This window comes from Silurus meridionalis, chromosome 5 (assembly GCF_014805685.1).
Source record: "Silurus meridionalis isolate SWU-2019-XX chromosome 5, ASM1480568v1, whole genome shotgun sequence".
Classification (NCBI taxonomy): domain Eukaryota; kingdom Metazoa; phylum Chordata; class Actinopteri; order Siluriformes; family Siluridae; genus Silurus; species Silurus meridionalis.
This window is the reverse complement of record NC_060888.1, coordinates 25,626,769-25,641,585: the sequence shown is the minus strand read 5'-3', so window position 1 is coordinate 25,641,585 and position 14,817 is coordinate 25,626,769. Positions and strand designations below refer to the sequence as shown.

At 42.4% G+C, this 14,817-nt stretch overlaps 1 protein-coding gene across 2 annotated transcripts in view; it reads right to left on the bottom strand.

Moving 5' to 3' along the window:
* Window positions 1-2,115: 2,115 nt before the first annotated feature.
* LOC124385847 (cat eye syndrome critical region protein 2) overlaps window positions 2,116-14,817 on the bottom strand; it is a 46,060-nt gene continuing 33,358 nt past the window's right edge. Inside the window, exons 8-19 of one of the 2 annotated variants that reach the window (XM_046849247.1) lie at window positions 13,938-14,027; window positions 12,951-13,092; window positions 12,279-12,408; window positions 11,097-11,134; window positions 10,876-10,967; window positions 9,872-9,998; window positions 9,042-9,427; window positions 8,572-8,727; window positions 6,389-7,082; window positions 4,502-6,239; window positions 4,310-4,370; window positions 2,116-3,699 (exon numbers count right to left, since the gene is read on the bottom strand). In XM_046849247.1, the coding sequence (XP_046705203.1) occupies window positions 4,313-4,370; window positions 4,502-6,239; window positions 6,389-7,082; window positions 8,572-8,727; window positions 9,042-9,427; window positions 9,872-9,998; window positions 10,876-10,967; window positions 11,097-11,134; window positions 12,279-12,408; window positions 12,951-13,092; window positions 13,938-14,027 (3,651 nt within the window). In that variant the 3' untranslated portion in view covers window positions 2,116-3,699; window positions 4,310-4,312. Of the gene's footprint in view, window positions 3,700-4,024; window positions 4,188-4,309; window positions 4,371-4,501; window positions 6,240-6,388; window positions 7,083-8,571; window positions 8,728-9,041; window positions 9,428-9,871; window positions 9,999-10,875; window positions 10,968-11,096; window positions 11,135-12,278; window positions 12,409-12,950; window positions 13,093-13,937; window positions 14,028-14,817 lie in introns of those variants that run through there. The other variant, XM_046849248.1, reaches the window with a different exon arrangement.

Below are 14,817 nucleotides of genomic sequence, written 5' to 3'. Positions count from 1 at the left end.
AATCCTATAAACATCTTTTACAATCAACAAACAAAAACAAATCGTTCAGATTTGTTCATTTTAATGTACGTTGTTTTGGCACATCTTTCAGTCCATACGCACTTTAGCTCAAAATAAAACCATCAAATCCCTCAAAAGCCTCATTTTTATATCAATACGTGAATGTATTTTACATCTTTTGCACAAAACATGCTTTTCCAAGAGTCATGGCTTATACTTTTAGTAATGAAATCATATTATTCGTACTTTAGTCACAAACTTTGCAAGAGGTTACATCATTCAGACATCCTAACGATCCTGAAGAATAAAACGTCTCTCTGGCTTTTTTCTTTATTTTGAAACATATTTTGATATTGGCTGAAGATGTCGCTTTATTAAAGTGCAATCATTTTACCCAAATTGTATTAATAAAACTAAATGACTCACGTGAAATCGAATTTCCTGAAGAGAAAGTGAAAGGAGAACGGTGCAAAAATCGTCAACGGATACCGTCTGTTGTCTGTGTAAAGAGGAAGACGGGATTCTCCTCAGAAAGACGAGCATTTCGATATGTCACACGTCCATGTTTAGTGCTATTTTGTAAAAAAAGGGCAGGGCCAGTGACGCCACCTCACGTCACTACCCAGCAATTACTAACTCTTCTCACTGTGCTGGGTGTTTTTCACTTCTCTGTGTTGCTGGAGTTTTGAAATACTCTCCCAAAGTGATATTTTGTGGCTTCAATATGGTATTCACCGGATTCTTTTTGTATTAATCTGTATTAACCCCACTCTCTCAATCACTCACACACACACACACACACACACACACACACACACACACACACACACACACACACACACACACACACACACAAGATTGAGATCCCAAATAAGAGCAACATTTTTTGTTTGATTTTTGTTTTTATTCTAAGAAATGTACAGAGTATAGAAAACACTTCGGTCCATTTCCAAAAAAAAAAAAGAACCTGTAAACTTCACATCAAAATATAACATACAAAAGTCGTTCTGATGCCGTTGTGCTACTGAGGTATCAACAACTGTTTATATATATATAAAAAAAAAGATTAAAGAGAAATCACACGTATAAAAACGAGGCCAAAATAATGTACAAAATGTAAATAAATATGATTTATATTTAATCTAGATGTTTCACTAGTGTAGACAGAAATACAGACAGCAAAGATGAACAGGAATCAGTAGGTGTGTATCAGTCCCTAACTCACAAAAAAAAAAAAAAAACCTGTACAGGGGGAAATAAAATAATTCACATCCTTACAGTCCATAAAAACTATCTGGGGCTCGTATAATGGGAGATCAGAGAGCAGACAAACAGAGAGCAGAACTAATACTAAAATATATTCTATCTATTTTTTTTTATATATATAAAAAGCAATGCAGACTTCAGGTCAGCTTGTCGCTAGTGATTTCTCCTGCTCCTATTATTTTTTCCCCACACGTGCAACTGAAAAGAGAAATAAAACATCACCTGCACACACCCTCCATGCCATAAGGGGCTGGAGACCGTGCACACGCCATTACAGCAGGCTTTATCTAGGAAACGCCATGTATTGGGCTGGAAATCAGTGGGGGTGGGGGTGGGGAGACAAAACAAAAACCCCAAGAAATGGTGTGTGTACTCTTAAAAAAAATAAAAATAAAATCATGCTGAGATTTTCCAGGAAGTTTTTAATAGATGTTAAATGTGGTCCTGATGTTGTTATAATAAATTAAGGCTTATTTAGTCACAGGTCTAGCTGTGTGTGTGTGTGTGTGTGTGTGTGTGTGTGTGTGTGTGTGTGTGTGTGTGTGTGTGGTGCCAGACTCCAGCTTCATGAGGTAGATAGGTGTTTGGATATCAGCACAGATCCAGCGGTCAATTGTACATACTACAGCTAAAAATTAATAAAAAGTGGGGCTGAGTAATTCAAACACACACACACACATACACTCACACACACACACACACACACACACACACACAATCCATGAAATCCTGAAAATGTCAATGTAAAGAATATCCAAACGTTTCCTTCCAGTCTGCTCTGTTGGTGGGTAAAGAAGGAAAAGAAAGGGGAAAAAAAACAAAACAAAAAAAAAAAAAACACCTCACAGCTTTCAGGTTCTTTCCGTTTCACACAAAAGGCTGCAAAAGGAAATGTTTAATAAAATAAAGGTCATTGATTATAGAAATCAAGTTGAAAAACAAAACAAAAAAAGAATCACTGGCTTTACATTAGCTGAGGTGGAGTAATCATCACAGTTCCAGTCGTAGTCCCATTTTCGTCAATTCCCCTTTGAAAAGTTGATTCGTTTATACCCGTATTAAAAGCGCGACACCCTGAGGACGAATAGAGTGAAAGAGGAAGCACCAAAATATAATACAAAAAAACAAAAAAACCTAACATTTCTGATTTAAAGTGATCTAAGAATTGTCTCGTACTTTCACAGTTGTAAAGATCGATGCTGTTTTCCGACAAAAACCGTAAGAATTATATACATGAAAAAAGGAAGAGTGGGACAGTTTACATGTCTCCCCCTGTTGGCTGGGTGTGATATATAAACTAGCATACAAGGGGGGAAAAAAAACAAACAAACAAACAAACTCTCATTGATATACACAGTAGCACACGTCTACATCCAAGGCCACTAAATTCCAGTAATAATGACTATCTCTAGTGCATAAAAGAGGTGCGACAAAGCGCTCTGAGTCTGAACACATTCTATAAGCTGAGACAGGGTTTAAAGATTGCGAGAGCCCACGTTCACATCAGCTTGTCGATTGGGGGGGGGTGTTCAATTAAGACACACCCACTTTTGTTAAAAATTTGTTTACATTTGTATTTGCTTTATATGTTAGATGTTCGCTGGCAGTTTTGGGAATTGGGTGCATTAGTTTTGTATACAACAATGCATGTATCCGTTATGCATTTGAAAGGAAACTGAAGAAACAGACCATGTGACCAGTCTGATGAATCATTTTGATGTCAATTTACCGCACCGATTTAGAATGCGGCCGTCATTAAGTCGTATGAACTTGCAGAACTAACGAATGATCGCTTGCTAGTGTGAACGTGAGCTAACATATTGCAGGATTAAGTGGAAAAAAGTCTGAATGAGGACAGTCAGCTGATCCACTCGCCATACTGGACTTTTACATTAGCGTCAGTTCATACACACACACACACACACACACACACACACGACATTCAACGATAATGCAAACGCAAAAGGCAGCGGTTTCCAGTGTGTCCGTAAGGAAAATGGAGACGCATCCAAGTACCTTCTCTTTTTTTTTCCCCCCCAAGCACCTGAGTTTAACTTCGGAAAGGAACGAATCCATGCGAATCCGCAAACCCTCCTTTGATGTCCTTCCTTTTTCGCTGTGCATGCAGAGGATACTGTGAGCTGGACTTCCTACCGGGTTGGAGGGTCAGTACTCGCCACCAAAGTGCAGAAGCTCTCAGATTTTGAAAGCATATATACATTGAGGGCAAGTGGCGGTCCTGACAACGTCTCGGCACTGATGAGCGTCAGCAAAGTTTGGCGGTCCCTGTAGCGCTCATCTTTACGCAGTCCAGAGGAAGATTTACATTTCGATCAAGTCCAAAAAAAAAAAAAAAAAAAAACCACAGAAACACATGCGCCTAGACATGTGAGTTTTCCGTTTTGTGATTGTTTTGTCCGTATTGTCCTTCACCTGCATGCATAGGGAAAAGTGAAAAACGATTTAAAACGTTGCAACAAACATTGTACACTATATTGCCAAAAGTTTGTGGACACCTATGTCATTACTACGGTATGTGCTTTTTGAACATCACAATCCACAATTTAATCCTAATTTGCTCCTATAATTCTTTCCACTCTTATGAAAAGATGTTCCAATAGATTTTGGAGTGTGCTTGTGGACATTTGTGTTCATCAGACACAAGGGTGTTAGTAAAGTCAGGTACTGATGTAGGTGAGGTGAGGAGACATGGGGTGCAGTGAATGTTCACATTCATCCCAAAGGTGTTCAATTGGGTTGAGGGTCAGAATTCTTAAGCAGATGAGATCTTCCACTCTGACCAATGGAAAAGCAGCTCTTCATGGTGCTGGCTTTGTCATGCTGGAACAGGTTTGAGTCTCCTAGTTTAAGTAAATGATACCGCATATAAAGACGCCCTATACAATTGTGTTCCTTCAACTCTGTGTTTGGGAACAGTTAGGGGGAAAAAAACCCCACATGGCTGGAAAAGTCAGATGTCTCAATACTTTTGTGCATATAATGTACATTTACAAAAATAAAAAAAATTGTGTCCAAATCCTACCTTTCACACTCCCTGCTTACTGCTAGGACCAGGGGGAACTGGCGCACCCATCAGGTGTTGCCTATCGCACAAGACACGATGTAGTTACATGTAAATCCATTATATTAGAGTGCATATTTCAAAACTAAAAGCCAAAATGAAAAAGAGAACATTCCAGTTTTAAATCACTATTCTAAATCACAAACAACATACCGTGGATGAAACATTCGATCGGGTACCATGCTTCTCTGAGGAAACATCATGTCTTGGAAGTGGCCTGCGGCATGCGGGTGCCTGTACATAGTCTGCCCTTGCGTGTAGGGCAGGTGCTGGGGCCTCTGCAGTGCCTCCATCAAGTGCGGGTGAAGACTGTGAGGACCAAAATGCCCGCTTGGGTTTTGAGGCCTTGAATATGGTCCACCTTGTACGCTATGAATTGGGGGAGCTCCGCCCTGCTGCACGCTGGGATGCATGGCCCGAGGATCATAGGGGTAGTTGTGCTGAGGCTGAGCCGAGGTGCGTCTGTGAGCTGCCGCATTGTGGCTGTCTAAATCCAGTATCTCTTTCGGGCTTTCGGGCAGATCCGAGTTCTCCTCTGTCCTGGCCTGTTTTGCCGGCGTGGCGCCTTCCCGATTCTCAGTGCCTTGGGATACATCGGGGACAAGATTTGGCGATACAATGGAACCATCCAAACCGAGAGGAGACATGGTGTTGTCCTTCTGCCGACTACTGATGCCAGGACCTGCAGGAGGTAAGTAAGCATTGGGCATCATGGAGGGATGAGTCTGAAACTGGGGTCTAGGCCATTCTCTTGCAGAGAAACCAGGTCTGGTGTTTTGCTGGTGCTGAGGATAGTACTGCTGTTGCTGCTGGTACGAAGCGTGCATGTTGGGATGCACCTGAGGGTGCTGTGGGCCCATGTGATACTGATACACTGCACCTTGCTGATATGAAGAGCAATGAACAGGATTGTGAGGGCTCATAGACTGAGACTGTGTTGCTTGGTTTGGGTACGGTGGACGGCCAGAAGGGGGCACTGGTCTGCCTATGTATTTGCTGTAATGCAGATTGGACATGCCATACTGAGCCACAGAGTTGCTTTCAGGACCGTGAGGGTGGTTTGGTGGTGTCTGACTATGGGCTGTGGACTGTTCTGGCCTGTTTAGCTGGGTTTGTTCCTCTGTTTGTTTGTTATGTCTGCTAGCATTGTTATTTTTTATACTGGGACCACCAGAGCTCCCCTCGGGGTCCCGAGTAGGCTCACTAGGTCTCTGGTCAGCACGCTCCCCAGGCGAGGGCTGAGCAAGTGGTTGGGAAACAGGGTGGCTAGGGGGCAGTGAAGTAAAAGTGGCAGGGTGTTGAGCACCAGGTTTTGAGCCCTGAAGAACAGACTGAGGCATGCCATGGAGAGGCCCTGGCTGCTCACCTCGAGCAGATCCGTTTTGGGGTATCTGCTGGTGTGGAGCATTGGAAGACGTGTGTAGTGATCCCCCTGGAGGGACCAGCTGAGCGTGGCTCTGCAACATTCTTTGGGGAATATCCTGTAAACCATTTTGAGAGAACCCTGGAGAAATAGTGGAAGACATTTGTTCAGAGATATCCGAGGTTTTCTGAGTGATATTCACAGTACCGTTATTAGTAGGGTGCATAGAGGAACCATGACTTTGAGTTTCAGACTGTGGTTGATTTTGAGAAACAGGACTGTTTTGGGGTGGGAGTAGATTTTCCTTTGTGTTGCTCTCTCCTTTCAGTTGTGGCCCGTCTTTTTTTGGTGTGGATAGCAAGGTTTGTGCAATCTCTACTGATGTCTTGTGTGGTGAGCCACCCCACAGTGATGCACTAGAGCTCGGTTGGGTACAATTGGGGGGTTTGGGGACTTTAGCTGGACCAGGATGAGATGAGCAATTGGACTCCTCGCTCTGTGGTTTATTTGCCAGGTCTACCGCCAAACCTGTTAAAATGAATACACTTTCTTCATTAAGGCATCACATAAACAATGATTAATCATTCACAACACTTTACCTTGTATTGATACTAGAAGATAAGCATTGTTGCCATAAGCAAGGGACAATTTATTTATATATTAAAGAAACCTCCTACCTTTGGACACACCGTCATCACTTTGGTTATCTCCAACAGAGTTCTGGTTTTCAGGAGATGCTGCAACACTAGCATTCCTAGCTGGAGGTGGTGGGTAACCGACGTTAAGACAGGACGATGATGCGGACAGCTGCTGCAGGGCAATCATCTCCGGGCTGTCCATCATTGATCCCACATGTAGCCTGGGCTCTTGAGGGGTCATCTGAGGTCTCTGGGCCATGGGTCCCTGGGAGCTAACTGCTGCTGGCATCCTGTATTGACCATTGGAAGGGGGAAATCCGGCACTGTGTGGGGGACGCATCATACCATGAGTGTATGGACCATGCTGTCCACCACCCATAGCCTGCTCCTGCATCATTGGTTGTCTAGGCTGCTGCTGGGTTGAGCCTGGCCAAGAACTGTATGGAGCAGGTGGAGGACCATAAGGTGCGAAGGAGTTGTGTAAGGGTCGAGGGTAGCTATTTCCCATCGGGTGCATAGGCTGCCCATCTGGGTTATGGTGAGGTCGAAACATGTCACCCTCGGATGGAGTGGTACACAATCCTCCAGACTGAAGAGCGACTGGTCTTGGGCCCAGTGATGGGCCATGAGTGGGGCCGATGTAGGAATGCTGTTGGTGTTGAGGCTGAAGGTGGCGAGAATCTGGCCCCATTGGGTATCTTGGACCAAAGTGTGGACCGTTGGTAGGTGGACCCTGAGGAGCAGAAAGATGATGTGGCAAATATTCAATAAAACCTCATATTTTGTACTCAAAAGAACATAATCTACAAAATACATACATACATACATGCATTCATACCTTTAGTAAGTATTTTGTAAGCAACAAGGATAATAATTACATGTGCTATGACTATTTTTTATTGTTCTTGAGCTAAGTCTATTCATCCATGTCTATTCATATACTCTATACAGTGGTACCTCAACATACGAGTTCCCTAACATACGAGTTTTTTGAGATACGAGCGGTCACTTGGTTAATTTTTTGCTTTGATACGCGAGCAAAAACTTGAGATACGTGCTCGAGACACCGCTGCTAGATGGCGAATCGAAGCCAGAAAGCGAAGATTTTGACGAAAATTAACATAAGCAAAGAAGAAAAAGTAAAAATTTTAAAGTTTAGGGATACGTAGTGTGCAGGAGTTATAGTAAAAAAACGAGTTTTCCCTCCACCTCCGCTTATCGCCTCTACCACCCCACCCCCTCCGTACCCCTCTCTCTCTCTCTCTCTCTCTCTCTCTCTCTCTCTCTCTCTCACACACACACACACACACACACACACACACACACACACACACACACACACACACACACACAGGCATTTTCGTTAGCTCAAGTCGTCTCATCTCCAAGGAAAATACACTGAATAAAACCTTATTATATTTTTACATTCTCTTTTATTATGTTTTTATACAATATTTCTCATTTATAAATAAGTTTTTCTCATTCAAAAACACGTAACAAAAACACCTGGGGTGGCATTTTGGGGGCTGGAACGGATTAATGGCATTTCAATTTAATTCAATGGGGAAATTTGCTTCGAAATACGAGCAATTTGACATACGAGCAAGGTTACGGAATGAATTAAACTCGTATGTCGAGGTACCACTGTATTTCCAAAAGTATTGGCTCACCTGACCTTTCCTGACGTCTATGGATGCGGTATAATAACAACATTTTGCATTCACTTGAACTTGGAAACCAAAACCTGTCCCAGCATTGGAATGCCTCTGTGCACAAAGTGAGCTCCATAAAGACAATTTGCATGGTTTGAGAGGAAGATCTTAAGCGGCCTACTATAGATCTCTGATCTCAACCCTACTGATCACCTTTGGGATTAATGTGAACACTGAAAATAACAAAAATTCTTACTGTACACAAAAAAAGCCTTATGCCTTTACCTGAGCAAATGGACATTAAATGATTTGTATCAACCTTCAAACGTTTTTTTCTTGCTTTCTAGTGATCATGATTTAATTTTCAGTCTCCCAGAATTACCGAAATTTATTTGAAAATGTACAATGATGACCCGTCAATCTGGAACCTGTAATTATTCACTACAAAAAAGGTTATAGAGGAGTAATACTAAAATCTGCTGAACACCACAGTGATTATTATAACCCAGGCACTGACTACAAGCTCATTCGGAATGTCAAATGTTAATGCTAATATTAAAGCCCTCATACCTGCATAGGATAATGAGCCATGTGTTGGGGGCCGTGCTCTCCGGGACCCCTACCCATGAAAGATCTCTGTCCTGGGTATTGATATCGGGGGTCCATCATCATACCCTGGCCATACATCCCTGGACCTGGAGGTCCTGGGTGCCGCTGGAGCTGGTGCTTTGAAAAAAAGTTTAAATAACTTATGGTTTATAAGGGCAAATTTATTACAAAATTATTCTCTACCACCTGACAGAAGGTACATAAGCATCCATCACCAGTTCTGTCCCTGAGACAATCAGATTACTAAACACCTGCTGCCTCCCAAAGCTCAGTTAACCCTTAACCCAGTATGACTTAATATCACAGCTCCTCTTCCTCTACTAAAGAGAGGACAAACAAACTATCAAGCTGCTTTGGGACAATGTCCATTGTTAAGAACGCTCTACAAATAAAAATGAAACCTAAAAGCATTGGATGAAGCGTAGCCTTACCTGCTGTGAAGGATGGTACATGCCGTGCGCTGGATCGTTCCCAGAGCGAGGCTGTCCCGGGTTTAGGTTGGGAGGGTACCCGGGTAGATTGGTAAACTGGAAACCAGGGGGTCCGGGGGCGGATTTGGAGCCATTCTCCTGGGGATGGTTGACTCCTTTAATCCCGCCGGATGTTTTACGTTTCTGCACTTGTTCCGTGGCCCGGATCAGGCTCTCGGGCCCCGACTGGCGACCGCCCTTGCTCTTCTTCTTGTCCTTGCGCTCACGGTCACGGTCCTCCTTGCTTAAATGGAACTCCTCGTCGGTGTCGCCTTCCTCGGAGGGGAAGTGTTTCAGAAGGGCTCGGCTGAAACAGCGCTCCAGGGACTCCGCCATTATTGTGTACTCTGAGAAACGCAAAAATCACACCTTGTCCGTTTAGAGCAATCAAAACACACACGCACGCAAAAACACACAAACACACACAGGCTTCCTTCTCTGAGTTGGTCCCCTGACCAGGTCATGGAGCCACAGTTGACCTTTGCCCCTTCAGCCCCTCCCAGGGAGGGGGGGAGCATTCTGACAGATGGATGGCTCCAGAGAGAGAGAGGCCGCAGGGATGGAATGTCTGTGGCACTGCAGGACTCAGTGCACCGGAGAACAGCTCAATCACTCACCATTAATCACTGTCAGAGGCTCGACACACACCACACACTCACACACACACACACACACACACACACACACACACACACACACACACACACACACACACACACACACACACACACAACAAGCAATCACAATAAAAACTAGTTTTTCTCGCTAATATTTACTAAAAGTCTATTTACCGCTCTCCTCTCCGTTGTACTCGAGGCAGTTCTTGAACATGAGCTTCACGTCAGCAATGAACTCATCCTTCGCAACGTACTCTCCTTCATTCAACTTTCGCTCGATGGTGGACAGATCCATGGGAGTCTTCGCCAAAAGAAATATTAATCAGATAGGAAAATTTACACTCATGCTGAATATAACTGCAGGGTACAACGGCATTTTTAAAAAAAATTTTAAATACAAGATTACGAGAATAAAGTCGAAATATTTTGACAAATTGAAATCGCGGAAATGAATTCGAAATATTTTGAGAATAAAGTGGAAATATTTCTTAAAATAAATTCGAAATTACGAGGAAAATATTTAGACTTTATTCTCGTATATTTACTTCTTCCCTAAAAATATATGTAATTTGTAGCTTTTTTGCGTATCTGTACTTTACTGAATTATTTTCCTTCGGGTGACTTTTACAGTAACTTCACTACATTTCAAAGTCAAATATTTTCCACTGACTACTTTTTGCAAAATGAGTCGTTCCTTTTTATTTATGAGGATAAAAACGTAACTGGTCAAACACGCACCGAGTCGTCAATCATTATAAATGTGTGAGTTCTGATTGGTGCTTGGTGTATCTACTGATCAACATACAGTTCAGCATCAGTTCAACAGCGAGCAGAACATTTAGAGAGGAATAAATGATGAAGAAACTTCAGACTCGACTTATTTGCGTAGTTACAAAAGAAGGTTTTAAGCTCATTATTACTTTAATAATAAAATAAAATCGTTGTTTGACTTATTAATATAATAATAATAATAAACATTCAAGTCTTTTCACATAAACTGAGTTGAAGCTGTAATAAAATCATAGTACTTTGGACACTTAAGTACATTCGAGGGCAAATACTTTTGCACTTTTACTCAAATGAAAGTGTAAATGGAGCCGGTTTTCACCTCCTGGTGTTCATTTCGACACTTGTTGTGAAACCTGAGAGTGTAAACATCGAGATGGTGAGAAGCTAACCTGGATGATCTCGTGATAGTTAGGGGCGTACGATTCGTCCACAGGCTCCAGGAAGGGCCAAGCGTCTTTGTGAGCCTTCAGAGACTCCAGCACTGAGGAGAAAAGCCAGGAAAAACAAAAGGGCACAGGTTTAAAGCACAAGAAGCAGTGCTGCTGAGAAATGAGGAAACGTGAGTGAGGTTGTGCTGCTGCTGGTGCCGGCTTTCTACACCGCTACCCACCTTTATAGAGGGCGGCGTAGTCGTCATCGATATCGTAGCTGAAAGAGAAAAAGAGAACTGGAAGTTAGCGAGGGGGAACAGAAGCACAGGATAGAGAGGAATAAAACAACGGTGCAGCTGTCATGTCAGTACAATTCCACATGTACACACTGAGGCCGGGTCTTTGATCGTGACTGAAAAGGAATAATATAATAGACGAAACCGACTTCTAAACAAGAATAGATTTAGACAAACAAACGGAAAGGTAGAATTTCAAGTCAAGTCACGAGGTACCAATACGCAAAGCATAAACACGTGGAATCATAGTTATAATTTTGTTACATAAGAAATTCAATGCGGTTAAACCAAAAACAATCAGTATCAGGGGAAATGTGATGCCACCAAACATGACGTAATTCACCAAACCCTAACCAAAAACCTAATAAAAAAAACTTGCCTCGATGCTTTAAATCAATACGTAGCTACATTGAACGTTGTAAAATGTCTGGAATCCCGAGGCTTTAGAAGCTTTAGAAGAGAGAATTATACATTATTTTTTTATGTCCCGCACTAAATTGGTTTAATTTTCACAGAAATCCTTGTGTGCAATTTCAGCCAAAAAAAAGGACCAAATGACGTTCATTTTAAGAGACCCGTCTTTATTTCTCTTGTTATTATATATTATATATTTTAATATATAGTATTGCTCTAAAATAATCCATAGCTGCAGCCCTACAGCAGATATACAAATTTGTTCCCCCACCAGCTCTCATTTTTTGTCTTCATGGGGACTTTTTGGGGGAAACACATGGAACACGTTGGTAAATTTTCACCGATTCAGCAAAAAACAAAAACCTAAATAGTTCCCTTTTGTTGCCTACGGACAGACAGACGACTTTATTCATCCCAATGGAAAATTTACAATTTACAAATTTTCTTCTCTTGTAATTATTAAAAAATAAAAATACCATTTCCATTGTAAGAGAAACTACAAACAACTTCATTCTAATCACTTTAATTAGCGACAAATTGCTAACACTGGAGACTCCTTCCATCAGTGTGATTTCTTTCTAAAAATCAAATCAACCCCGATCTTCCCAACGCTCAGGTTTTTAATCGTTAAAAAAACAATGTTAGAGATTGTAATGGTGTAGGAGAAGCTGTCTGAGATCTCAGCGCATGAGTAATAAAATAAACTCTTACAGCTCGTTGGTACGGCGTGTGCGGCGGACGGGCGAGTGTGGTTCCAGGTGGAGCAGCTCAGCCGGCAGGTCCTTCCCCTGAGAGAGCAGCCACACCCTCTCCTCGCGCTGCTTTCTTCGCCGAGATCGTTCTGAACACAGGGATGCCATCGTGATCACGTGCACGTCTACACCCGTTCATCGGTTCAAATGATGACAGACTTTTTTTTTTTAATTGTTCGTTCTCCTTTAAAGCACCTGTTACTCGAACAAACCAGTTCTGCTTAGTCTTGTTAATTCAGGGCACGAGAGGGAAACCAAATGAGTGACTCAGCGAGCAGCTTTAGAAGGCAAACTAGATCAAAAGGCTTGTGTGAGATAAAGAACCGAGCTGGTTTCTGTGCTGATATGAAAGGCTGTGTCAGGCACACCCTGCTGTGAGGATTAAAGAGGTTCGGGAATGGAGCCACTGGTGAGCTCCTGAGGCTACAACCTTCATTCATTATACATTAACAAGCAGAGCAGCCCAGTGCCACAATCAGGAGATAAATAACTCTGGTGCAGATATAGGAGGAGAAACCTGAGGGAGATTGGGGTGATAAATGAGCTTTACAGAGGTGTGTTGTGCCGTCCAAGAAGGTTTTTTTTTTAAAGCAAAAGTTGTTCCGTGTATAGAAAAAAATTAAGTTGGTACCTTCGGCTGCTTTGGCCCGCTCCAGCTCCTCTCGCTCTCGTTCTTCTTGCTGGAATAGCTCTTCTTCTCGCCGATGTTCGGCGAGTAAAGCCTGCCTTTCCATGTCCTCCTCTCTCTGTTTCAGGTCCACCTCAGAAACAGCCTACACAAGACAAACGGCATTTATATATCTATATCTACGAGGGGCGTTCAAGTCAAACCGGGACGTTTGAGTTTTTAAAATAAAATAACTAATTTCAAGGAGTGGAAACTGCATTTTATTTTTTCAACGTTCTTCCCCCTGGTACAGTTATACACCTCATCCCATTTTTTTAATAACTAACGCCTGGAAAGATTTAGTATCCGTGGCCTTCGTTCGCACGAAACGTCATCATCACATGCTGTTCCATGCACCAACACTGTTGTCTGCCATCTTGATTAACTGTCTCTGGACCAGCACACGACATGTGCGCCACCTATCGCTAATACGACAAACTAGCCACTTACTAAAGGGCTGCATTGGGAATGGGGTCCCATGGGACCCGACGCAAATCTAGCGGGAGCGGGCATTTTTTAACTTTGCCATGGGCGGGAGGTCAAACAAATACAACACGAGTCCCGCCCTCCTGCAGATCCCAAGTTATAATGTTTTGTTTGAAAAATTTTTTAACGTCAATACATTTCTTCTTTATAAAAATCCGAAGGAGTTTGTCACGTGTGGCGCTTTACTTTAGCATTGCTTATTTTACCATTATCAGTTTAATGATATGTTATAATTGTGTAAGTTAATCATAGCCCTAATGTTTGTGTACACAATCTTTAGAAGCTGCGACAGAACTTTTGGGAGAGCAGACGGGAGTGGACACACAAAAAATACAAATAAAACCGCGGGAGCAGGCAGGAGCTGAAGGTATATCTCAACACTTCACCAAACAAAAATACATGACACATTTCAGGCAATTTAAAAAAAAAAAAAAGATTAAAAGGGAGAACATAAAGGACTCATACCTCCTCCTTATTCACGACATGCTTGTCTGGAAGTCTGAAAAGAGAATTCCGTGCAGGAGGATTCATCAGTTTCTGTAGCTGTTCTTTCTCCTGAGAAGTGAGAAGTAAGGGTGTCAGAGGAGGTCACCTAAGGTCAAGTCGTGCTCTTATCCTTCGCTTCACATTTGGCAGGCGCTTTAACGTAAACAAGTAGATTTGCAAAAACTGAAAGCTGAAATATATGACGAAGCCAAAGAGGTGACAATGGGGGTGAAGTCATGGTTTATTACGTAAGAGCCTCATGGTGGCGTAAAAAACCTCGGAGTGTATTATTACAGCGCACTTAAATTTGTCAGAGAGAGATGAGCCATTAAGAGGTCACCCACCCCTACAACGCTGCAGGCTGTCAGTCACCAGCTCCTGGCTGTCTGAAGGTGAGAGCCTGCCTCCTTTCAGGGCCTACATAAAGATCATATCTGACAGGGTTCCTTAGTGTAGTGTGTCAAGTTGATGAAAGATTCTTCATGCTTTGTTCCATCTGAGGTCAATGTGCATTTTAGCTCTGCAAGTACGACTGACGGGTAAAAGAAAAAATGTAGCAGGGCAGATGTAGGGAAATGTTGTAAACCTGTACTTAAACATTTAAAGTTTTAAGTGTGAGCTTTGGCCTCCTCTAATCAGGTTTAGACCAATAGTCTCTTCATTTCATTACTTTTCTCTCGATTGCTCTGTGTCCAGTAGTGTATATTCATGTTAGAGATTCTATCCGATCATATTTCAGCCATCACGTGTTGCCAGGTGTCAAAGAAATCCTCCTTGAGGCCTTCAGAATCAGTAGTGTGTAGTTTTAAATAGACAAAAAATAAAAAGGGTGGCTTTAACCAATCAGATTTCCAGTTGG